General features: G+C 42.6%; 1 protein-coding gene across 1 annotated transcript in view; it reads right to left on the reverse strand.

Annotated features, from left to right (window-relative positions):
- Slc24a3 (solute carrier family 24 member 3) overlaps positions 1–26,056 on the reverse strand; it is a 465,376-nt gene that overhangs the window by 58,453 nt on the left and 380,867 nt on the right. Inside the window, exon 7 of the mRNA XM_041670589.1 lies at positions 2,623–2,697. Coding sequence (XP_041526523.1) covers positions 2,623–2,697 — 75 coding nt within the window. The remainder of the gene's footprint in view (positions 1–2,622; positions 2,698–26,056) is intronic.

The following is a 26,056-nucleotide window of genomic DNA, read 5'->3' on the forward strand; positions in this document are numbered from 1 at the left end:
GACAGGTCCAGAGAAATTGGTCTGAAGGCAAGTTTTTCCACACACTGTCTTGGAGGTGTCTATGCTGCAAGCCAGTACTCACAAGACTGCTCTAGGGGGCAGACATCTCTGAGTTGTGCTCTGGGAGACCTTGCCTGTCTCCCTTGCATGTTACTGCCTTGTGTTTGCAAGCCTAGTCATCTCTCCAAACTTCAGCAGAGTGGAAGTGGCACTCATTTACGGCTGGCATCCCCTGCTCACACGTCTCTTGAAAAAAAAATGCAATTTTCAAAAAGTATAAGAAAATACTCATGGTGGTTTGAAAGAAAATGGCCCTCAAAGGGAGTGGCACTATTAGGAGGTGTGGCTTTGTTGGAGTAGGCGTGGCCTTGTTGGTGGAAGTGTGTCAGTATGGGGGCCGGGCTTTGAGGCTTCTTATGCTCAAGCTATGCTCAGTGTGGCACACAGCTGCATCCCATTGCCTATGGATCAGGATGCAGAACTCTCAGATTCTTCTCCAGCACCATGCCTGCCTGTATGCTACTTGCCGTGAAGGTAGTGGACTAAACCTCTTGACTGGAAGCTACCCCAATTAAATGCTTTCCTTTATAAGAGCTGCTGTGGTCATGGTGCCTCTTCACAGCGATAGACACCCTAGCTAAGACAACATCTGAAAAGGTAGAACAGTGGAATGTACAGGAGTAATATGTATTGATCCCTTGCAGGACAAAGCTCACCAGAAGCCATGTTTGGAAAGTCTGGGTTGAAGTTAAGAAGAGTCTACTCAGGACAGGCCTTGGGATAGTTTTCAACCTAAAGCGCCACCCAGGAGAGTAATTTGGAAAGCAGGTCGTACAGTCCTGATGCAGAGATAAGAAGCTGGAAACCAGAGAGGGTGATTTTCTGAGATCAATGCTGCTAGTAAGAAACTGTGATGGGCACAGTTTTCTAGATGCTCAGAATATATATGTGTTGGTTCACATCTGCTACAATCTGTCATCTATAAAGCCGGTAGTACAATTCTGGACCAAGCCTAAAGACATGTGGCTCCTTGGTTACAAGGAGCCACTGGCTCAGTTCCCTCTTTGAGTTGGTGCTTTCCAAGGGTACAGGAAACTGGATGACTCTGCTTACACAGGAAGAACAAATTACTGCCTTCTACTGTGTTCCACTGAGGTTCTTGAGGGACTAGCTGACATCCATTCATTTTGGTGGGAGTGTTCTTTTTTCTTAATTCTATTGATAAAAATGCTGTCTGGATGGACCATATGTTACAGCTTGACTCAGAACTATCCCACAAGTTCTGATGATTTTTTTCTCTAGCAGGTTCAGGAAGTGAGGCCCAGCTGGAAGAGATACGACAGCAGAGGCAGGCTTTGGGGGAGATAGCCTGGCCACTTGCTCCTGTCTCATTCTCTGTATCCGAGTCCATCACGAAGTTGATGGCCTCTGCCACATGCTCCCATCACTACTCAATACACCATCCTTCCTCACCGGGATGGCCTGAAACCCTCTGAAACTTTTGATCCAAACAAATCTTTTATCCTCCAAGTTGTATCTGTCAGGTATTGTGAAAAATGAAACAAAGTAATTAACACACTGAAGCACCTGGAAATAATGAATCACTGAGACCTGGCCTCCCTTAGCCAGTCAAGTTGACACACAGAATTAACTGTCACAAGAGGAGACTGGCGTTAGGAGCCAGGTCTTCCAATTCTTATTTGTTTCCCCTATTTGTAACTATCTACTTCCATGAGCCTCGGCTTGCCAAGCTGAGGAGTTTGGTTATCTCTGGTCAGTTAAACAAGGGAAGAATGTTCATGAACTTTCCTGGTGGAGACCTGGATGGCTGGAAAATTTACTGGTGATAGGGAGGGGAGGGCAGTAGGCAACAGAAGTGTTTCTGTGTTGTAATCTGACCCACCAAGAACTGTAGCATGGCTGATGTATCCATTCAGGCTAAGACCATAGCAGCCCTGAGTGAAGTGGGGGACATGGTGGGGACAATGTTTATGAGGTGGAATCTACAGGACAATTAGTTCTAACAGGGACAGGGGAGTTGGAGGAAAGGGTGACTTAATTTAATCTCCAGGTTGGGTAGTTAGGACAGAACGAGGGCAGAAATATAGGAAGAGAATCCAGTTTTGTTAGACATATCGAGAGTTAGTAGAGACATGCCAAGGTTGGGACATGCAGCTGTCCAATACAGAATTATTTACCCACAGTGGACCTCAGGCAGATCTACTTCTCCCTGAAGCACGGGGTGGGACATGGTCATAGAAGGTATGCTGCCTGAGACCAGGGGACATTGAGAGGGGAAGAGTTCTGGGGCACTTGGGGAGGGGAGTCAGGAGCCATGAGGCTAGCAAGAAGGAACAGTCAAGAAGGTTACAGAATAGCCACAGGGCACTTCCCTTAACCAGACAACCTAAGACCACTGTTCTAAGTACCCAGTGAGCAAACAAGGTGCTGGGTAACCAGAGTAACTTGAAGAAAGGAAAACTTACCCACATAGAGACACAAACTTGCTTATTAGCCTCCATTAGCCTCCATGTCCTAGAGAGGAATTCCACGCTGACAAGTCTTACACTGTCCTGTCTTGAGAAGGGATAAGACTGGACTAAAATGGTAAAAGCAACTTACCACAATGAGCGCCACCACCGACAGTGTGTAGTAGATGGAATCTCTCAGCAGACACCAGGAGGAAAGAGCCACGACCTACAGGGAGGAAGACAAACAGGAAACAGGCTGTCAGGCTCTTCAAACAAGATGGTGTTACTGTGGCCAGCGCTTATCCTCCATGAGGACCCAGAGAGAAGAGGAAGAAGGGGTGCGTTTGCCCTCTTGACTTCAGAAGAGTCCTCTGTATTCCTGGCCAGCGGTAAACCAGACACAGATTTGCATATGTTTGCTGCCTGACCCCGTCAATCGGCCCATCCATGGGGACTTACCTAAAGGCTTTAGAGCTATTAGTCTGGGTCTTCTCATAAGAAGGTACAGCAGGTAGACTGACAGGAAATGACTAATGACAAAAAATGGGAGGGGTCAAGGGACTTGTACCTCTGTAACTGTGGTCTGTCTCTGAGGAGGAAGGCTGGCGTGTCAGCTACATCTGCTAATAACTGACCAAACTGAGTTAGAATTAAAAACTAAATGGATTTACCTAGCAATTTAGAAGGAAAGTCACTTTAGTAGTTGGCCTACGCCACCTTAAAGAGATGTTGGCTTGGCTGAACCCTGACTACAGCATGACTGGGTATCATGGGGAGGTGTGGGCAAGTCATTTTCCCTCTGGATATCCCTCAAAGTCTTTCTGTAGGGGATACGTTGCCAGACTTGGATAGAGCTGTCTGGAAAAGCCCATAGAACTATGTCAGCAGGTTGCTGGATTATCTGAGCTCATGGCCATGGGACATTTGTTTGGTTGCATTTGCCCTTGGACTAAGAGGTGAAAAGGGCCATCACAAATGCCAACACTGCCAGGTAGGCCAGTGACAGGCACGTGTTACACCAGGCATACTAGAAAAAGGAATTCCAAAGGGTAAGGTGGTCTCTCGTACCTCTACTGACCCTGACTGCTGGGTCAGCTCCAAAGACCAGGCAAAGGAAGAGGCGAGGAGGCTTTTTATATTCGGCTGACATGAAAGACAGGCCAGCCTCTTTCCATTAGTACACTCTTCTACGTAGCATTCTGACATGTAGATATTTTCCATGGCTAATTTTGCCTCATTACGTCTTCGTATTGGCTGATTTAAGTTAATGATGACAGGCTGTCCAGAAGAGACCCACTCCATGGCAATTGCTGCTGAGTGATTACAGAGCTCGCTTTATTTACCCTTTCATCATTCTCCCTTGGATTGCGGACTCTTAGAAGCTGTGGTCATCACTTACCACGGATGGACGAGAATAAATGGAACTAAACTGCTCATTTGTCAGCAGGTTGCAAAAGGTCTTGGATATTTATTCAATTTATTGTAATCAGGTCAAACGAATTTACAACACGAGGCAAACATCAGTTCTGAACCTCTTTTAGGAAAGCTCTTGGGCTTTTCGGTGGCGAACTGAGCTCAAACGACTGCCATTTCTCAGCCTTGTGATGCTGTGGTCATAGGACAATACAAATATTCTTAAAACAAGACATAAACCCACAAGTCAAAAAAGAGCAGAAGAGATAGTCTGACAGCAATACAGCCTTGGAAGGCCCTAGCTCTAAAAAGTACACACCTGAGCCAAACTGAAACCAATAAAAAGATATCAGGAAAACAGACGTGCTCCTCCTGAAAGATTATGAATCATTACATATTAATGGGCCGGCTAGAAAGAGTGGCTTTATAGTCATAGTAAATTAAGCAGGCTATTGTATGAACGATGCTAGGATACAAGTCTTTGAGGACAATTTGGGGAGGGCTGGGGCTAACGGCTCCTCTACCATGCTGTGAAGTCAATACAGAACACTTGCAACTGAACAGTCAACAGCTGCCACCTCAGCGTGTTACTGAGGGATTTCCTAGCAGATACCAAGAGCGGTCACATTAGTGGCAAGTAGCGAGAGATTGGTACTGATGGGGCTGGAAGATGGCTGTTTCCCATAAGAAGTCATTAATAACTGCTTCCCTGCTTAAGCTCTGTGCATATAGAACCTTAATAAAACCAGGAAAGTGCAGGGCAAATTATCCACTGAGATTCACTAATGCGGGAAACCAACTTCACACCAAGTCCAGATGTCAAAATTAAGCAGACTGCAGTATGTTTTCTCTCATTATGAACTGCCTTTAGCATCTGGACTGTGGACAGACTTCAGCCCTAGATTAAGATGTAACATATTACAAAACTGGTTTCCTGGCTACAGATCGGGTGAACCTGGAACATAGTAAGAGGGCATCAAGAACAATCTCTTTCTCCTTGAGAGGGAACTCGGGGAAGGCACACCCCCAAACCTTCCACAGCTCTGCCGGGGATAGGAGGAAAGCTCCATTGGGGACTCTCATCCTTTCTGCGGAACTTTCTGATCCCACCATTCACTGACAATGACCATATTCGACTCTGCAACCAGGGAGTGCAAGGGCTTACTTCATGCAACCTGCACAACATCCTAGTAGGTTAGGGCTTGCCCTTGTTTACCAGCTATCAGAGCTTGGCAAGATTGGGCCAGTAGAATTAGGGGAGAATGAGGATCTAAACCCAGGAGGCCTGGGTTCTAAGTCTCTGCACCTGAAAACTGTGCTATTCATTACCCCACAGGAGGCAAGGCTGAAACCTGACGCCCCCTTGCCACTGCATTGCCTCCTCTAGGGAGGGCGTTTCCTTGCTCCATTACTTTCAGCTGCTACTACAAGAGTATTAGAAATGTAGTTACAAGGGAACGTACAAGACAAGACGGCACTGGCCACAGTTAAATTTAGAAGTGAAGTATTTTAAGGAGAGGCGTGACAAGTGGTCAAAGCATGCAGGTCTGGATGTGGATGTACTAGGAGAGGGAGAGGGAGAGGGAGAGGGAGAGAGAGAGAGAGAGAGAGAGAGAGAGAGAGAGAGAGAGAGATTCAGTGCATACTGAAACTACTGGTCCATTTGTCCACTTCTCAAAAAGAAACCCCCTGCCATTGCTTGGTATTTGTTCCATTTTCCATAACCATGGACGCATGACCCCTGTAGAGTTCACACAATTCCCTTTGTTTCTCATTAGAAGATGGAGGCAGGGCCCACCTGGCTCACACGCTGAGCATACTTATTGGTGGAGCTGGACCTGTCAGTATCCCTGAGCCAAAAAGGTCACGTTTATCTGTCTGCAGGTGTCACCCAACCCAGAGCAGGCTGACAAGCAGACAGCTCTGCTTTTGTCACACAAGGACTGACAGGAGCCACCACAAGTCATCCTGGTGAAGTGACCAGCACAGGGGTCCTGGGAGGAAACCAGAGAGTCATTCTACCCCTGCCCTCATTAATCAGTGTCACAGACGGTGGGAATCGCCGAAGGCAAACTCCTCTGCAATCCAGCCTGAGGCTCGGCCCCACCCCCGTAGCTCTAGGAACTCCTCCCAGCTGGAATTTCATCTTGATATTTCCTTGCTATTTCCGAAGTGCATGTCACACATTCTCGAGTGAATATGCAGCTTCAATTTCCTTCCCACAATTCCATTTCATTTCAGAGTGGTGGGAATGAGAAAAAGAAACCCACACGTCCCAAACGGAGAGAAACATCCTTCTCTCTTTTAGGATTCTGGATTCTTTAAAGAAGTTAAAAGTAATTGTTTACAACAAAACTATGCCTTCTGTATATGGATATACATTATAACTCTCAACACAGATTTCATATATATGTAATATATATACATAATACACACAGTATCTTTGGAAATATAAGGTATATGTACATTTAATTCAATATAATAATATGTATGGCCAATTTTCCTTGATGACTAATATGGCATGTCAGACACATTTAAAAAAGTCAAATCCTCTTATCTTATTAGTGCTTTTCTTTTTTTAAAAATAAAACTATCAAGGCAGATGAAACGACACAATAATTGCACAACATGAAGTTGCAATTGTCTAAGAGAAATGCTATTTCACACAAACTTCATGGTACAAAGATTAAAAAGGCCACAAGACGGTTTCGTTCCAAGCTTCTGAGCTGACACAATTTCCACAGCCAATTCCTATCTCAGGAAACAGCCACGCAGTCTGGAGTTGGGATGGGGCTCCGGGATACTTCGGAACAGTGAGAAGACACCAGCACTCATGTCTGGACAGAAGAGGGACAGGTGTGGACTTTCCTTCTGCCAGGAAGTCTTGATGCTACCAAATGTCGACTCTTCAGATTCATTGCAGAATATTTCTGCACTGGGGAAAACCATCAGAATCGGAATGGCTTCGCTTTTTAGAAGTTTGCTATGCCACAATTTTCAAAACACATGACCTTCTGAATATTTCTTTTTCTATTTTAAAATTTGTGAGTGTGTCTTCCTCTGTCACTAGCCACCTTACTTTTAAAGACAGCATCTCTCACTGAAACGGGAGCTCATTAAGAGGCTGGACTGGCTAGCAGCCTGTCCCCTGGTGTCCTCCCTTCTCTTCTTCCCAGGACTGGGTTAAGGGCATGTGCTGCCTACCTGTGCTTTTGGCCTGGGTTTGGGTACCATACTTAAGCAGCAGACACTTTGCCCACGGAGCCATTTCTGCAGCCAATAAACTTTGGCTTATTTATTGATCTTCACAATGGGAACATAAAATGAACTCATTTAATTTTTTCCTAACTCATTTTGAGCTCTAGTTTTATACAAGGAAAACACTGACAGTCAGTAAGCCGCTGCCTGCGATATATTTAAGTAAAGAGGCCACCTCAGAACGGTGGGCACAGAGAATGATTTTTTGATTGCTCCCCATCGAGCACGCTGAAGGATAGATGTGGCCGTTCATAGTGACCTGGGTGTTCCAGAGGTTAAGAAGGGCCTTCTCCATCTCTTACGACATTATGTGCCACAGTTTTTTGGTGACAAAAGTAAGGCATTGCCTGATATTTCAGCATTCACCCACACGCCAGGGGGCACACCGTTTGCTCTGCTGCAGCAAAGAAGACAAAGCTAGGCTATAAAGCTATTTCCTGCTGTGCTCCTGGGACCCTTTGCCCATGCATGGACCAGGTATAGGGACATCTGTCGTCACAGTCAGGCACTGATGTGCCAACACTTAGCTCAGTATTTGTTAGCACTAGTTACTTGATACAAGCGTCTTGAATAAAAGTAGCATGTTTAGGGTACCTTCATTAACCCACATGTGCTAAATGAAAGGAACAGAAAGGCAAGTGTTGCACATGGGGAGGTGACACAGGAAATGTTTTTGGGACATTGGGGAAGTGAGGCAGAGAGGAGAAGGAAGACAAAAATAATCTACGGTAGTGGGCAAGTGAGGCTCAGTCCCAGAGGGAGGTAGGTAGAGATAGAGCAGCTGGGCTACTTAGCCACTGACTCTATCAGCCACTCAAGAGTTCAATTTCCTGGTACTTTTTAAAAATTTATTTACTTATTATATATACAATGTTCTGCCTGCATGTGTTCCTGCAGGCCAGAAGTTGGCACCAGATCTTATTACAGGTGGTTGTGAGCCACCATGTGGTTGCTGGGAATTGAACTCAGGACCTCTGGAAGAACAATCAGTGCTCTTAACCGCTGAGCCATCTCTCCACCCCCCTTTTGATACTTTTTAACCCAGAAGGGCAGAAAACACAAGCCTCGGTGGCAGGGAAAAACAAAAGAAGTGAAGTGGGAAATCAGGCCAAAGAAATGGAACTGGTATAGGTAAGGGGTCATGGGTGGAACATTGGCTATGACTAGATCTCTTCTAACTGAGAATATAAATTTATACAATAATCCAATGAACACACACACACACACACACACACACACACACACCTCTGCAAGTTTTTTTACAAGCAGAGTTAAGTGTTCGGAGTCAGGCTGGATGGGTAAAGAGGCTGGAGGTATCTGCAAGAACTACTGCACCATGAAAGCATCCTCATTCCTACGGTTGACTGTGTCTACTGCAGTTGCCCTAGTGAGCTCATGGATAATGAGATGAAATGCTGGACATGAGTGGTTAGTAAAACCATGTACGTAATTTTTTTCTCATCAAAGTTCATCCATCTCCTTGTCTACCTTTTGGATATGGAAGCCTTGAGACCAGACTCCTTAGCTGTCAGTGTCTGGTGATTTATTGTTGGTATTGGCAGTCACCCCTCAAGACTACCACAGAACCACTAGAACCCAAGTCTTACTAGCACAGTATATGCACTTACAGTGTTGGCAGAAGGGCGGGGACTACCTGAGTTAGAGTCACAGACAGAATCAAAAATACAGAAAGTAAGCAGCTAGGGAGGGAAGCACAGCCCTCCAGCCCTCGATCCACACAGTAGGGTCTGGACATGATGCACTGGGCATAGAAACTAATGAGGATCTTCAGACTGGAGAATGGCTCTGCGTGTGTGTGTGTGTGTGTGTTTAGGAAAAATGACACTACAAATAGGAGGTCCTTACTTCATCTATTGTAGGTCCCCATCCTGTTGAGGAGGCGCCCCTTTTTACTATGTATAGAACTATGTAAAAAAAAAATCATTACTCTTTTTTAACTTACTTCCACTAAAAAGAGAACAGGAAAGATTCAGACTACAACTTATTTAAAAATGGGCACCTTTCAAGTTAGCAGCAGATATATGTTACGTGGTAAATGCATTCTCATTTACATAATATAATGGGACAAGCTCAAGCTTGAGGGATCATTTTGGTGCCCTGATCTGTAAGAGGTCATCACAGGGACTGATCTCCAAGATGGCATGCAGCTTCTATGCATTCAAAGTGGGGCAAATGGGATATTCATCCAGACCATGTGACTTCAGTACTCAGAGGCTGGACCACATACAGGATGGGAATATAAGCTTCTGGAAAAAAAGGTCCTCCCTCAAATGATAAACATTGTTACATTAGCATTCACTGTCTACTACATTTTCAGGTTAGAGGAAGGGCTTTCCCTTGTGTTAGAGAGTGGATAAAGGAATCCTGGGGTCCCTAAAGTCCTCTTACCTCTAACTGTTCTTAAAATTAAGAGCCTAGAACAAATGAAACCAAAAGAGGAGAACCAGCTGTTTTTCAAAATACAAGCTGGACATGGATTTGGATTTGGAAGCTTCCATTCCATACCTGGAAAAGCCCAAGGTTCTCTGATTTTACCGCTTAAAGCAGCAGAAGAGGGATTTGTGTATATTTACAATAGTGTTTGCAAAAGGACAGGCTTGTTGCCATGTGAGATGCCAATCTGCCTTGAAATGGAGTCTGTTTAAATACCAAACGTGGCTGATCCCAATGCTCAGCCCAAACTCATCTGGATATTTGGTGGGGGCTCTGTGTGGGAGGGAGGCAGCTACCCATCCTCCCTGGGGTGAGGATTCAGGCTGTGTTCCTCCTTTAGAGGTGTATGGTGATATTTTTATACTAAACCATACCAGTTGCTGTGTCTGTGGCTCATCTGGCTCCAGTTGATTTGCAGCCAATCTATTTTAAGTATTGTTTATGACTCAGGGTGGGGAGAGCAGGTGATGCTCCTGAATCAGTCCTGCAGCCAGGACGAATTGGACACAAGGGTATTTCATGAAGTGTGCTCGGAAAATATTAACCCTTCACATGAAACGAATCAAGAATGAAAACACAGCGGTGCACCAGCACCATCCAGACTTGGTCTGTATTAAATAATTAGGCAGAAAGTTGAGGAAACTGGGTGAATAGTGCAACCAATAAATAATCCAGCTATGAAACACCCCTAAACAAACCCAAATGTAAAACTAGAACAATAAACAATAACAACAAGCCAAAACCGAAACCAAAAATCCCTCCCCTAAAGAGCTGAATGGTTTTAAAATAAAAACACAGAGACAGGATAATATCTAAATATTGTTGACCATTTTCCAGCTTACAGCTGAAGGCCATATAAGCAGAGAATAGCTATCATCTTAGCTTCCTACACAACTGTCACTGCAATCAATGGCAGGTGGAAAGTCTGGCAATAGGAGTAAGTGTTTTCTATTAGAATTCACTGAAGGCCCTGAGAGAAGGAGCATGGGATCCCAAGGCATTGTCTTTCCCTTCTCTCATCCTATCACTTTGGAAAGCATGTGGCTGGATGTGGTGATATTTTGTTTGCGTTTTAACGAATAAAGCTTGCCTGAAGATCAGAGTGCAGAGCTAGCCACACCAGTTAGTCACAGAGGCCAAATAGGATAGAAGAATAAGCTAGAGCATCGAAATATGTTTGTCTTCAAACAAACAAATGAATAAATAAAAACACCCCAAACCCACTAATATTTATACTCAGATTACCTGTAATCCTGGAAACAAAATGAACATAAATTGAATTTTCATAATTTTTTTCTGGTTCTATGTAATTTTTAAGTTAAAAGTCCACTGCAGCCCATCATGGTGGCACACATATTTAATCTCAGCACTTGGGAGGCAGAAACAGAGGCTCTCTGTGAGTGTGAGGGCAGCCTGGTCTACACAGCGAGTTTTAGGAAAGTCAGAGCTAATGTAGAGAGACCCCGCCTCAGAAAAAAACACACACACACACACACACACAAATACAAACAAACAAAAAGGTCACTGAAATGCATAGGTTTAATACAACATAAATCTCAAAAATAAATTTCTATTAAAACATGTGCGATTATGATTAGAAAAACCTCAAGTGGCTGAAGAGATGGTCCAGTTTCTAAGAGCATGGAGAAGAGGAACAGAGTCTTTTTTTTTTTTTTCGAGACAGGGTTTCTCTGTGGCTTTGGAGCCTGTCCTGGAACTAGCTCTGTAGACCAGGCTGGTCTTGAACTCACAGAGATCTGCCTGCCTCTGCCTCCCGAGTGCTGGGATTAAAGGCGTGCGCCACCATCGCCCGGCGGAACAGAGTCTTTTTGCAGAGAACCAGAGTCCAGGTTCCCCCAGACACCAGCAGCATGTGCATATACTCCTACACAGACAAACATGCATAAACATAATTAAAATATAAAAAACAAAACACTTTAAAAAGTAAAAGGGATTCCAACTGAGTCTAACAAGAGCAACAGTCTTCCTGTCCCACCAAGTCTTCCTCATAGTGAATAACCACTCTCAGCATTGTTTCAGTGATTTTAGGTATCACCAAACTAAGTAAATATCATTTCTTTCTATCTCATTTTCTCATTGAAGAGGATGGGGAAATGTCGTGCAGTGCTATCAGGTTTGAGGCATGATGGCAGTACCAGGGAACACAAGGACAGAGGCCAGAAACCTTAACACAAGGGATATCTCATCAGTAACAGTTACGAGTTGTCTGGCCTTGTGACAGCTATTATTTCATGTCTTGGTATCACATTTTCCTCATTTACAAAACAGAAATAATGATATTAACAGCTCCCCCAACAAGGGCTATTCTGAGGATCAAGTGTGATGACGTCTCATAGTTTTAGAACATTGTACAGCATGTCATGTCTATATAACAAGTCATATCCATCACCTCTGATTCTCCTCTCTCTCTTCCTTCTTCCTTCCTTGGACATTTAAAATTTATTCCTAAGGGTCATCTTGAGAATTTTATTCTTATATTAAAAATGAATTTGACATATTTAAAACGAAATGGCAATTGGAGTTCTACAGTGAAATACACTTGCTTCTTAATTAACCTTTCTAGAGGTCCAGAACTATATATACACTTGTAATTATTTTCATTTTGGGATATTATAGTTCTAATTTATATATGACAAATCAAAAAATCTTAATGACTCCCAATTTAGCTCCTTCAGCAATCTATTGAGTCCTACCATGATATTACTTTCTACTTTCTCTTATACTTATAGTATTTGACAGTCACGGTTACTATGGCTACAATACATTTGATGGTTCTTCTATTTCACATTCCATTAATCTTCTGGAATCTCTCTCTCTCTCTCTCTCTCTCTCTCTCTCTCTCTCTCTCTCATCTTTTGCTACTATATTATTGCTTCTTCTTTCTTTTTTTCTCATGGGAGAGTGTAGGGAGAGACTGTTCATTTTCTGGCTGCCCAGACCCCCATCCCCAAAATCACACAAAACTATATTAATTACAACACTGCTTGACCTATTAGCTCAGGCTTCTTATTGGCTAGCTCTTACATCTTAAATTAACCCATTTCTATTACTCTGTGTATCACCACGAGGTTGTGGCCTACCAGTAAGGTTCTAGGGCGTCTGCTCCTTCGGTGTTTACACGGTGTCTCCTTGATTCCACCTACTTACTTTCTTTATATATCTCTGTTTGGATTTCTTGCCTAGCTTTACTCTGCTAAGTTACTGGCCAAAACAGCTTTATTTATCAATCAATAAAAGCAACACACACACACACACACACACACACACAGAAGAACATCCCACATCACATTTCATTTTCTGACTAATTAAAAAGGAAGGTTTTAACTTTAACATAGCAAAATTACATATAACAAAACAGGTATCAAGCAAGAATTACAGCTACAATATTTCTTTTTTTTCTTTTTTTACAATATTTCTTTGTGAGTCTAAAGTTTCATATCTAATTTATCTTTGATTATAACTAAGGAAAACTATAACTATGTCTTCAACTCCATCAAGACCCCATAAGGATATAACATTACCTAAGTAAACAGGAAGTGCATTGTAAGCAACTTCCAAAACTCTAGAATTGACAGAGACATCTTGCTGCCTGAACAGTCACCCAAAGTTCTTCTGTAACATTGGTGCATCCATCTTCAGCCTACAGGACAATAGAATCTGGCAGACTTTTCTGTGAAACAGAAAATTTGAAAATCTGTTCTGCCTTGTAATAGAAAAGTTTATCAGTTGTTTTCTTCTGTGTCCTGTAGAATGTCTGGTATGTATGTATGTATGTATGTATTTATTTATTTATTTATTTATTTTTTGTGAAGCAGGAACCCTGAAGGACCACCCCGTCTTTTGGAAAGTTTAGCAGTCACTTTTCTGTGGGTCCTGCATGTCCAGTTTATACAGCATATTATAAGGCTGCCCAGGTAAGATCAGTTTCTTGCCCAAATGGCTAGCCTTGTCACATTAAAGGCAAATTCCATAACAAGTGTCTTCAATGCTTATCAACCTTGCTGAACTAATTGATGTTGTCAGAAGCAGATATATCTCACTTTTGAGAAAAGTCTAAGTTCTTAAAACATTTTAAATGCCATATTTTGTAAATCTCTGAAATGTGTGAAGAGTATCTGTCCATGTGAAACATATCTCTGTATATCTAGAAAACCTAACTAACATGACTACAAGTTTGACTATTTTAAATGACTATGAATCTATATATCTTAACTATACATTACATTTTTAAATGAGCTGCACAAACAATACATTAAGCAAGAGTAGAAATATATATATACACAGTGTAACAAAATCAACCTTAAATTGGTATCAATAGGCTGAGACACTAGGCGAGGCTTGAACATATATGAGACCTGAAATCCTGCCTCCCCAGTGGCACACTTCCTCCAACAGGACTACACCTATTCCAACAAGGTCACACCTCCTAAGAGTGCCTTTCTGGGCCATTTTCTTTCAAACCATCACATCTACTAATTGACTTTTCAGTAAAAGTTTTGAAGTTCAGCTTAAAATGAACTAGGCTATAAAATGCACCCACATAAAACCTGTACGTAACAAGTCAGAAAAATGTAGTGTATCCCCGTGGTTGTACTCTCAGCATGACAGAGAACGTCTCTTCCTATCTAAGCACGGCCCTAATTTCAGTCCCACAGAGCGGTCTCACTCGTCCAGGGCTTCACACAAGTGGGGTTGCACGGGGGTCACTTGTCCCGTTCTGCTTCTTTCACTGCATCTCTGACCTTCATCTACGCTGTTGTTTGGGACAATGTCCCCTTTCACCGCGGAGCTGTGTCTTCCATTTGGTCACCTATTTACTGGCTAATGGATACTTCAGGTGGCAGCAGTTTGGACAAATGGCTATCAACGTCACGAAATAAAGCTTTCAAAAAAAAAACTTTTATTGAATGTATTGACGATTTCATTCATGAATAAAGTGCCTTTTGATTACTGGGACTTCTCTCCAGCCTCTCTGATCTTCTCCCGCCTACCCCCATCTATCCCCTCGCTGATATCTTTTGTTTTTGGTTTTGCTTTTTTAGATCCGTTGGGTTAAACCAGAATCTTCTGTGTGACTTGGCACCAACATTGGAGTCTGGACCTTGGTGAGCTCATCAATGAATACACAACTGAGGATAATGAGGTCTCTTTTCCCAGAACCCTCAGTAGCCAGTAGTTCAGCAGGGATGGGTAAGACCCCATGATCTCCTTCCTGACCCATGCCTGGCTGCTGACAGGAGAAGCCTGCTACACCACAGAGAATTCCTGCTTGCCACTGTAAAGCCCATCAAGACCTTGTGGCTGAGGAGGCCTTAGGCCCTAGGAATGAGCTTATTACTGTTGCTTAGTGAAATTGTTAGGGCTCCGAGTGGACTTTTAAATATTTATGTTTATAGCCATAGACAACGGTATTCCCAGCTTTAACTAGAGATACTTACACTTCTCTTTGTAAAGAAAGTAGGCAAATGCAGAGACACTTGGCTGCTCAAGGTGGAATGATTTTTTTTTTTTTTTCAGTGACACTATTAGGATGCTTTAGATCCATATTTAAAAAAAATTCCCCTGTTTCTCTGTAAGAGGACTGGAACCTCCCCAGCAGGATTTCTGGAACCAGCTGGGCAACTGAAATGTATAAACGAATATCTTTTCTCTCGGTTTCTTTTTTTTTTTCCAAAACATAAAACTGGCTTCCAGAAGTTTCAGGGAAGGAGCTAAGCATATCAAACGTGTCCTGTGAAAATCAAAGCCCGGATTGCTGAACTGGAAAATGTGATGCAGGAGTCCCCTGGTAATCAGCATTTCAAAGAGATAGGCAGCCGCCTTTAAACAGCACCTAAACAGGGCCATAGAGCAAGGGACTGAAATGCTTCCCCTTTGACTGTGATGTTTCCGCCTTTAGGAATGGCCATGCCTGTAAAAGCAGATGCTGAGTCGGGAACTTGAAAGAAAGTGGAAGGCACAGGAAGCCTTTTCTCCTCTTTATAAATATACGAACTGTTCTACAGCAGATAGAGACGGTGCGGGAGTGGATTGGACAACTTCCTTCAAAAACAATAGCAGCAGTGTTTAATGAATTCGAATGCTAGGGCTTCTAAAGATGGTTCCCTGTGTTCTCTAACTAATGTAACGCTCGTGCAGTTCTTCTGAGATGTGTGCTTGCTGTCTAGCTCAACTGCATTCCCTCGGAACTCAAACGAGTGCAGTCTTGACCCTGGAACCTCACAGGGTAGCTGTATTTGGAGACGAGGTCTTGACATAATGGGATGAACTGTGGTCCTTCGAATGACTGCAACTCACAGACTGCTATCTCTGGAAGAAATGGAGCTGAGGATACAAAGTTATTCAAAGGACACCAGTGGTTACACCTGGACATGGTGGCCACCACCCCTAGAAGAAGAGACCTCCGAAAAAACACACCCCTCAACACTCTGACTCAGCTTTCCAGCCTTCCAAACTAAGGAAAAGAACAACAAAGCCTTGTGATGGTTAAGCCACCACACCTGTGCCATTTCGTTCCGCTGGCCCTAGCTGACTGTAACAATGAATACATACCATGATCTCTATTTCACAGATGAGAGACATGGAAGATCCAGCGAATGGCTGGAACTGCATGGCCAACACCTAAGCCAGCTGAAGGACACTAAAACCAAAGCTCTAAACCAGTGGTTCTCAACCTGTGGGTCACGACCCCTTTAGGGGTTGAACCTCTCTTTCACAGGGGTTGCCTAAGATCATCAGAAAACATAAATATTTACAAAATTACAGTTATGAAGTAGCAAAGAAAATAATCTTATGGTTGGGGTCACAGCAGCGTGAGGAATTGTATTAAAGGGTCATAGCATTAGGAAGGTTGAGAACCTCTGCTACAAACAGATAAAAATCCCTTACTCACTCCACCCATTTAAATGGGAAGCATGTCCCTAGCTCATGTGCACTCACACCCCATTGTGAAGATAATCTGCTGGGCAGGCAGTCTGCATGGCTCAGCTAGCAAGCAGAGTCCACCAAGGTGCAGATAAGGATGAATGTCTGTGAAGGATTGTGCAAGATAGGTTTACCACCACACCAGACCTATTGTCAAGGATGCCTGACCCATGACACGATTGCTCCTTGTCCCTGATATAGGGCTCAGTGGTGATGGGCAGGGTCTGTCTGATCTGGGACAGTCAGCTAAGCTTGTGACCCTAGAAGCCGAGGATATGTTAGTTTCATGGCGAGAAGCACTTTGCAGAAAACCCTAAATAGCCATCCTTAAAAGGGATAGGGACAAGGGCCAGAGGGAGAGGCAGGAGATGTGAGATGGAGGCTCAGGTGATAGGAGGAAGGGCCCCATGCTTGAGGAACCTCGGTGGCCTCTAGGAGCTGAGAAAAGCAGGGTCCTCTGTTGCTTCAAGAAGAAACTCAACTTTTCCAGCATCTTGGAGTTTGACTTTTAACCTCCAGAACTGTCAGAAAATCAACACGGGTTGTTTGAAGCAATTAATCTTTTAGTAATGTGTGGCAGAGGTGAAGGGAAAGTCCCACACCTGTCCTGCTGTGGAAGTCATGCCAGGGACCACATGCTGCTGAGCCCCACCAGCTTCAGGCTGACAGATGCTCTGAGTCCTGGAATAAAAATATCCTGTTGTCCCAAGACCTAGTGGGGCCCTGAAGCCCTGCAGTTGAGGCTATGTGCCGGGTATGCTGTGTCTTTAATGGGTCCACCCTATGGTCTAACTGTCCCCATAGTCCTGATAGGTAACACGTGGCTATCTTAGTTTTCAAAAAGGGATGGAAGCTTGGGACATGCATGTCCAGGTCCCACAGCTGAGGGGGACAGAGGGATACCCAGAGTCATATTTGCCAAAGTCCGGAGCCACTGTTTTCAAAAGCTTAAAGAAATATTAGGGTAAAGGTTGGAGAGAGGGGCTCAGCAGTGAGGCATGCATGCTGCTCTTGCAAAGGACCGCCATTCCGTTCCCAGACTCATGACAGGCAGTTCACCACTACCTGCAACTCCAGCTCCAAGGGACCCGATGCCTCTGGCATCCAGGGGCATCTGTGTGCACATGCACAAGGGTATGTGTGTTTACACACACAGACCCACACGCTTACACATCACTTAAACTAAAATAGATCTTAAAAATTGATACATGATTTACCACCTTAGCTATTTTAAGCATGTGGTTGCCACCAAATACATAGATATGTATTTATTCATACATATTATACATATATGGATATAAATATTTTCCTTTTAAATTTGCTTTAAACTTGTTCATACGAGTATTTATTGCCTGTTGAACATGTTCTCTCACTCACCCATCCTCCCCTCTCATGCCCTCCTTCTGTTACTCCTGTTTCCCCAGACGGCATCATTTCTACTTTCTTGTCATCTGTACATCCCTGAGCTTATATATCTCTATAAAAATCTAGGAATCACAAATGAATGAAAACATGCAACATTGGTCTTTCTGAGACTAATTGTGATTATCTCCAGCTTCATCCACTTTCCTGTCAGCGACATCACTCCATTCTTCTTTATGGTGGACAAGAATTCCACTGTGCATACATACTGCAGTTTCTTTACCCATCCCTCTGTTGACGGACATCCAGCTTGGTTCTGTAACTGGGCGACTGTGAAACATGCCGCGGTTAACATCGAAGGCGCTGAAAAGCATGGCCATTCATTTGGTGCTTTAGTGGGTGACTCTTTCTTACAAGGACGTCTGTCATCAGTAACCATTGTTACCATCAATGCCATCTGCTTAACCAGAACTCCCCACTCGCCACTTGCCCCATGTCCCAACAACCTAGTGACTCTGTCTCTAACCTTGATTGGCCTAGGTGCCCCATGTAAGTAGAAACAAGCAGTATTGGACCTTTCGTACCTCCCATTTTTTATTCAGCAAAATGGCTCCCAAAGTCCTCCATGCATGAAACCCAAGCTTGTAACATCTGCACTCCCCCATTCACCCTCAAGGGAGCGTTCGCCTGGGTTAGGGTGGCAGTCATATCTTACAGGACGTCTCAGCATCTGCACCCCAGATTTACAAAAGTGTGGCATTCCTGCTTGGTCTTCAACAATACTGTAATGCTGAGTTAGGAGAACAAAGTATGGACAGACAGACAGTCCCTGCACTGCCGTGGAGAAGCTTAATAATTACAAGAGAATGACAGGCATGTGCAAAATTCTTTTAAAATTTATTCTCCATCGCTTACATAATCTTCCTTTATACACAGCACACCAACACACAGAACGCTGCTTCCTGACACTCCGTTTCCATCTGCCCTTCCCGATCATGAAAAGGCGATGGGGGAGTATTACCACTCTACAAACGGAAAGTCACTATGTCTTGGCTTTAGTTTAAATATTCTATGATGGGCATGTCCCCGGGAGACTCTGTAAAACAACATTTTGAATCATCACTCTCAATATGTTTAAAGTCATTGGCATCTGTATTTCACACACACACTGACATGGTCATGCCAATTATGTTCTACATAATGCCGGGGTTGTTCATGTAATTGCTTTCATCCCTAGGCAGCTTTAGGGCCAGAATGAACTTCTATCTATCATGGGTTTTTAGAGCACCTCCACGGAGTCTATCCCTTCTTGCTGTTCTGGGGATGGAAGGATTCCTTGGGGCATGCCTCCTTGGCTCACCTATGGACTATGGACAGCCAGTCCTTTCTCACCGTAGCCCAATCTGACACTTAAAATCCTTTTGACATAATGTAATTTATGTGTGAGCTATGAAAACTATGCTAAATAAGAATACAGTGTTATATATTACTGGGTCAAATGAAACGTGGTGGCCGTCATCTAGTTGCAGGAAAGGACACACTGCTTTTGGAGAAAATGGGGAGACATATTTTCCTAAGGTCTCGGTTCTAATTTAGAGTTAGAATTTATGCTTTTTTACTTTCTCAAATGGTCTTGATCCTAACTTGTTACTTCTTCTTGTCATCAGAGCCTCTTTCTGAATATAGATCAGCTGGCTATTGTAAGTAGCAAAGAAGCTGAGGATTCTGGACATTTATTGTCTACCAAATTCTCTGGTCATTTAGATAATTAAAATCAAATATGGTGGAGCACTGGCTTCTGTTCGCCACGCACCTATGGATACTCAACATATTGCGATCATCAAACAAGAACATTCTATGGCATAAGCTGTCTTAGTCTTGTTTTCCAACCCTGCCGGATGCTCAACCCCGACTGCCTCCTCTAGCTCCAGCTGGATAACTTCAACATACAGAAGAGACCCTTGTGTGAGTTATAAACCAAGAGGCTTTCCACAGTTTTGTGTTACACAATGAACTTCTGATATCATTTACCAGTAATTTCTAGTTAGTTTTGCCCCAATATGTTCTTAGGTTATTTGCCTGAGTTAAAGGATATGTACTGACAATAGAATCTGATGGGGCTATATATCTGTGTGTGCAGTTTCATAATTGCCAACCTTCATGGTGCTGTTGAGTACACCTGGGCCAACCCGAAGGGCCCCATTAGCATCCGTTGGCAAACAAACTCTCAGCCTTATCTCGGAAACTCTTTACAACTTTCATTTTTATAGGAGAGTTTTGCTGCAGACTATTCCCAACTTGCAATTTCTTTTATTCCTTTGAATATCTTATCCCACTCCTTTCTAATGTACAAGGCTTTGTGAGAAATAATCCACCAGCAGGCTCACGGAAGGGCCCCTGGATACGATGAGTCACATTTTGCCTATTGCTTGAAAGAGTCTTTATTTTAACTTTAAAAAGTTTTTATTTAATAATAAATTTCATTTTATTTTATTCAGAACTCTAAATAAACCCATTCAGATTTTGACACGTATTGAGTTTCATTTTCATACAAAACATGGAGGATTAAGAAATATTTGATAATTAAAAATTTGATAATTTAAACTCTGATGCAAAATTTGTCATCCCTTATGCTGTATCTCATGGTGTATAACACCCTCAACAACTCCAGTGTTTCTCTGTGGCCGCTCAGCTTCCTATCACAGATACAAAACACAAGAGGAGAGTCAATTGGAAGATTTTTTTTCGGCTCATGGGTTTAGAGAGTTCACTCTATGGCCACTATCCCCCTTTCTGTGGGTCTTTGACAAAGCAAAACACAACAGGGGGAGAGGTGATAGGGCGAAGTTTAGTTAGGGCTTTATCACTGTGAAGAGATACCATTGCCATGGCAACTCATAAAGGAAAACATAATTGGGGTTGGCTTACAATTTCAGACATTTAGTCCATTATCATCCTGGTGGCAAGCATGGTAGTATGCAGGCAGATATGGTGTTGGAGAAGGAACTAAGAGTTATACAACTGGATATGATGGCAACCGAAGAGACCTGTGTCCCAGACTGGATGTACTTGTGCACATGAGGCTTCAAAGCCTGCCCCCACATGACATACTTCCTCCAACAAGGCCAAGCTACTCCAACAAGGCCATACCTCCTAATAGTGTCACTTCTCATGGGCCAAGCATTCAAACACATCCATCTATGGGGGTATTACCTATTCAGACCATCAGAGAGCAGAAAGAGAGCAGAAGGGACTGAGGACTGAATATCACTTTTAAAGCACACCAGAGTATATGACGACTTCATTTCCTCTGAATGGGACACAAGCCAGAGTCACAAACCTAGTAGTATCAATAGCTGGGATCAAGCCCTTCTGAAAATGGCAGCAAGTAACCTCACAGATCACAGTGGCTGGTATGTAGTTCAGTTGGTGGAGTCCTTGCCAACCATGTACGAATCACCGGGACAGATCACCTTACTGCCTCATTGCTGCAATTCAGATTTAGGGGCTTAGCATGCTAGTCAAGTGCTCTGCCACTGAGCTACATCTCAGCCCTCATCGGATTAGTTATGTAACAGTTAATTGTTCAAACTTCCAAAATTTGTATCTACACTTCCTCAAATTTGAAAGCAATTAGGATAGTATTCAAATTCTCACTTTGATTTTTCTAAAATGCATATATCGGTGCATTTGATTTTCTTCATTCTTTTCCTTTTTGTATGGTACCTGGATTGAACCTAGAGTCTCACACATGTTAGGCAAGCACTCTACACTGAGCTATATCCCAAATGCTGTTTTTAAACTCTTATTTTTATTGTTTTTACTGAGTTACACATTTTCTTCCCTCCCCTCTTTTCCTCCCCTCTTCCCTTCTATCCTATCCCGTGACCCCTCCCCTATGTTCCCAATTTACTCAGGAGATCTTGTCTTTTTCACCTTCCTATGTAGATCTGTGTATGTCTCTCTTAGGATCCCCTTTTTTTTTGTCTAGTTTCCCTTGGGGTTGTGAACTGTAGGCTGGTTTTTCTTTGCTTTATGTCTAAAAGTCACTTATAAGTGAATGCATATTATATTTGTCTTTCTGGGTCTGGGTTACCTCACTTAATTTTTTTTTTCTAGATCCATCCATTTGCCTGCAAATTTAAAGATGTCATTATTTTTTTTACTACTGTGTAGTAATCCATTGTGTAAATGTACCACATTTTCTTTAACCATTCTTTGGTTGTATACTCTTATCTTTTTTTTTTTTTTGAATTTTCGAGACAAAAATACTCTTATTTTGAGATGACAGTGTTTTCCTAAACTCATGAGTCTTGGACTTGCTCTGCGTAGAGCTGAGTCTTGAACTTGCCATCCTCCTGCCTTGGTCTCCCCAGAAGCTTGGATTACAGGCTTGTGATACCAGGTTTCTTTTTCCCTTTTTGCTCCTCTAGTTCCATGGTCTAGAATGATCTTTTTCTGCTAAGGACAACCTCCTATTGATTCCCTCCGGGAAAATATATATTCATACATGGTTTGTCTCTTCTGGGTCACATCATTTTCTTCCCTTTGTTGACTCCTGCTTCTCTTCCCAGGATCCATTTCTGAGATCTGTTTTGTTCCTTTGGCTGGGTTACATTTTGAATTTTTAAAATTATTTTTTAACGTTTTGTTGGGATTCAGACATTGAAGCAAGGCTGCTTGTTCCCAGGCTGGGGGCTGTCTTCACCAAGGGGACCAGGCTCATCAACCACCCTCAGAAGAGATTCTGCAGGCCTCTTGCATCTTCTCTGAGCCAGTTGCACAGCTCAGCCTGTTTCTACTGAAGAGCTCCCTCTGGTGTCAGCTGTGATAATATAATCTCTGGCACAGAGGACAATGAAAGGGGTTGCCTGCCACATTATTCTCAGAGATCCACAAGCACCATAGCAAGTTGCCATCTTTCTTCTTCGGTTTTCTTTACCAGGCAAGTCAGGAACTGAATCCCAGTTGGGCAGCTCCCAACAGCCAATGCAGGTTGTCCTGCTCTTTATTTCCCTTGTGGGGAAGAAGCCACAAACTGCATTTCATTCCAGCTTCAGCATGACATTCTGGCAGGAAGGAATTCAGGGCCCGAAGTGCGGCAGAATTTCTTACCTCCTCCACCGCACTTCTCTTCGGCTCTGTAGCCATGTAGGGTTATGTTTCCAAAGATATTTGAGCTTTGCACAAGAAAGTCCTGGTCCATATATTTTTATGGAGCCCAGCAAGGAAGGAAGGAGCATGCGAGGTTTCTCATTCTTCTATTTTGTTCATGAATCACTCCGTGAGCATTCATTAAGGGAAACCGCTGTGTTATTCCAGATCCACTAACTAATAAAGTAGGGCAATTAAATTAACATTGCTCAGACCTGTCATAGTCTTTCCTTCTATGCATAATATATTAATTATTCTTGGATCTGTTTTATTATTTCTCTTGACTTCTAGAATATTTACCAGCTTTTAATCTGTACCATTTCCTGTATCCTTAACCCATGTTACAAGTTAGCAAAGGATTCAATGCACTTTTATGTCTTAAAAAGGGGTAAACAGATAGGGTTCCTAAATAGACAATAGTCAACAATTTTATCAGGCTATTGAGTGATGAAATTTACTGAAGATCTTTTTTTTTTTCTCATGAAATTCCAAATGTTCAATGTGGGAGATAAAATGATAGTGGGGAAAAACAGAAGACAGAGAATCAAAAAAAAAAAAAAACAAAAAAACAAAAAACAAAACCCCAAAACAAAACAAACAAAAACAAAACACTTACAGTTACTAAAATGGAAAGAAACGGTGAGTAAAAGGCCCTCCTTGTAACTAATTATGACATGTTTGAGCCAGATGAGTGTATCTGAGAGGTAGGGACATCTGTGGCTAGCACAGGTCCACAAGAGGGCACCTTTTGTTTTGCTAGGTCCTGCCCAGTGTCTTGTTCTCAAATGCCCCATGGACACAACTCACTCCTGATTTTCAGGTAGCAAGGGAGTAAGATATGATGGAGTCTGAAGGGATAACCTGTGGCTCTTGCTATGTCAGGATTTCCCGCCGGTTCATAAAACCACGTGGAAGAGTTTTCAAGAGAAGTGGAAGGGATTTTTCTCCTGTCCAAGTTTAGCTGGCACGATGAGATGGCCTGCACTGACACTGGGGATGGGTGATCAATCATATTGCTAGAAACATTCAGTGCTTTCTCAGCAGGGCTGGGAGACAGACTTTCTTCTTACTTACTTTGTTCATTGTTTTTCCTGGTATTTGGTGGACAACATTTTCAGGAGATGTATTGAGCCACCAGGGTAATTTCACATAAACACTTCAAGTTGTGGTATAAGCAGCATGCTAGGACCGAGGAATAAGGATTAGGAGAGAGATTAATTACTTAAGCTTATGTGTCCTCAAGAAGGCCTACTTAGACTTCAAAGGACAAGACTAATAAACATCCAGTTACTAATGAAATGAGTTGCAGTTATTGTAAAAATGGATCTGATTCTGTCTAGTTCAACATCAAATTTGGAGGTTACTTACTATAAACATGGAATGAAATAGCTATTTCTCAACTAAAACAGCAATTAATCCTGTTTGGACTGATGAAACACACCGAATTCAAGTCCTTGCTTCTGAGACCGGCATGTAGTTTCCTTTCTTAGTTCTGACACTTGTGAATTGGACTTAAGACTATCATAATTTGAAAACCAGTGCTTTACAAATCCAAATAGTACTGAAGTATAATAATCATTACTAAAGTAAGTTCAAAGGTATCCTGAGAAGTTATGATTAGCTGTACAAAATTAAAGTTTCAAAAAAGGACCCTGAGAGATGAATAGAAAGAAAATGGAATTTAGAATAGATTTTAAATGCTGGAAGAAAGTTTGCTGCACTGAAAATCTCGGTAGGATGAAATGGCAAATTGGAAGTGCACAGAGAAGATCTATATTTTAGGGAATCACACACTTGCATTCACTCGTGGCCAGCTGTTCTTGAATAAATCTATCCCTCACAGGATAAATGACATAGTGTATCATTTGTATTCATGTTGGCTCTCACAAAGAAAGGAACTATAGAAACTTAGTGTTATTGTCGCAGCTGTTACTGTGACCCTATCCTTTAGAAAAGGACTGACAGGTGGGACTGACATAGGAGGGATGTAAATGCGGACTTTCTTAGTAAACTCAAATTCTGTGGATTTCCCCAGTGCACCGATGGTTCTGTGGGATTGATAATAACTGGGTGAAGTCAAAATATGACCCCAGCATACTTTTAATATCGACCCAGCAAGTAACAGGGCATTTAATGGTATCTCATTGTAGAGAGAGTCACTGATGAGTATTCATCTCTGAACCCAATCACACGCTATTTTCTACTCTTTGGGCTGCCTCTTTAAAAAATTTCAGAAGGGGAACAAACATAATTTTATTTACAATCATGTGACCCATATTCTGGCTCTATCTAGCATATTTCTTAAATAATACAAGATTCCTTTATACTTTTACCATCTACAACAGCAGTTCTCAGGCTGTGAGTCACATATCAGCTATCTGTATATCAGATATTTACATTACAATTCATAACAGTAGCAAAATTACAGCTATGGAGTAGCAACAAAATAGTTTTAAGGTTGGGGGGGTCACACATCATGAGGAACTGTATTAAAAGGGTCGTAGCATTAGGAAGGTTGAGAGCCACCATCCTAGATGATGGTTCTATTCATATTGCCCCTCTCAAATCTGACACAACTTGCCTTGGGGTATAGATAGGATGCAACAAACTCGTGGGTGCCAATTCTAAGTCTTCATCTTAGGAGGCCTTCCTAATGTGTCTAGTTTTATGCTTATGGATGTTTTTACCACCATATGAACAAGCTTGGTTAGCCTGTTGGAGAGAGGCACAGGTTTCTTACTTGAACCATTTCAGTAAACTCAGACAGCAGCAACATCCCAGAGCAGAAGCATCATCCCACCAAGCTGAGCTCAGATTTCTCACCCACAAAATTACAAGCAAAATGATACGGTAGTTCTTTGATGTCATGGAATCTGGGTCAGTTTGTTACATAGCAACAGATACATGATACTCCAGACTTCCTTCACTGAGTTAAGTCTACTAGTGGGAGCTATAATTGATTATCTGCTCACTTTCCTTCCCAAACAACCACATAATCT

This window comes from Microtus oregoni, unplaced genomic scaffold (assembly GCF_018167655.1).
Source record: "Microtus oregoni isolate MIOR12 unplaced genomic scaffold, Mior012 000020F_ref0000438, whole genome shotgun sequence".
In the NCBI taxonomy this organism is placed as follows: Eukaryota; Metazoa; Chordata; class Mammalia; order Rodentia; family Cricetidae; genus Microtus; species Microtus oregoni.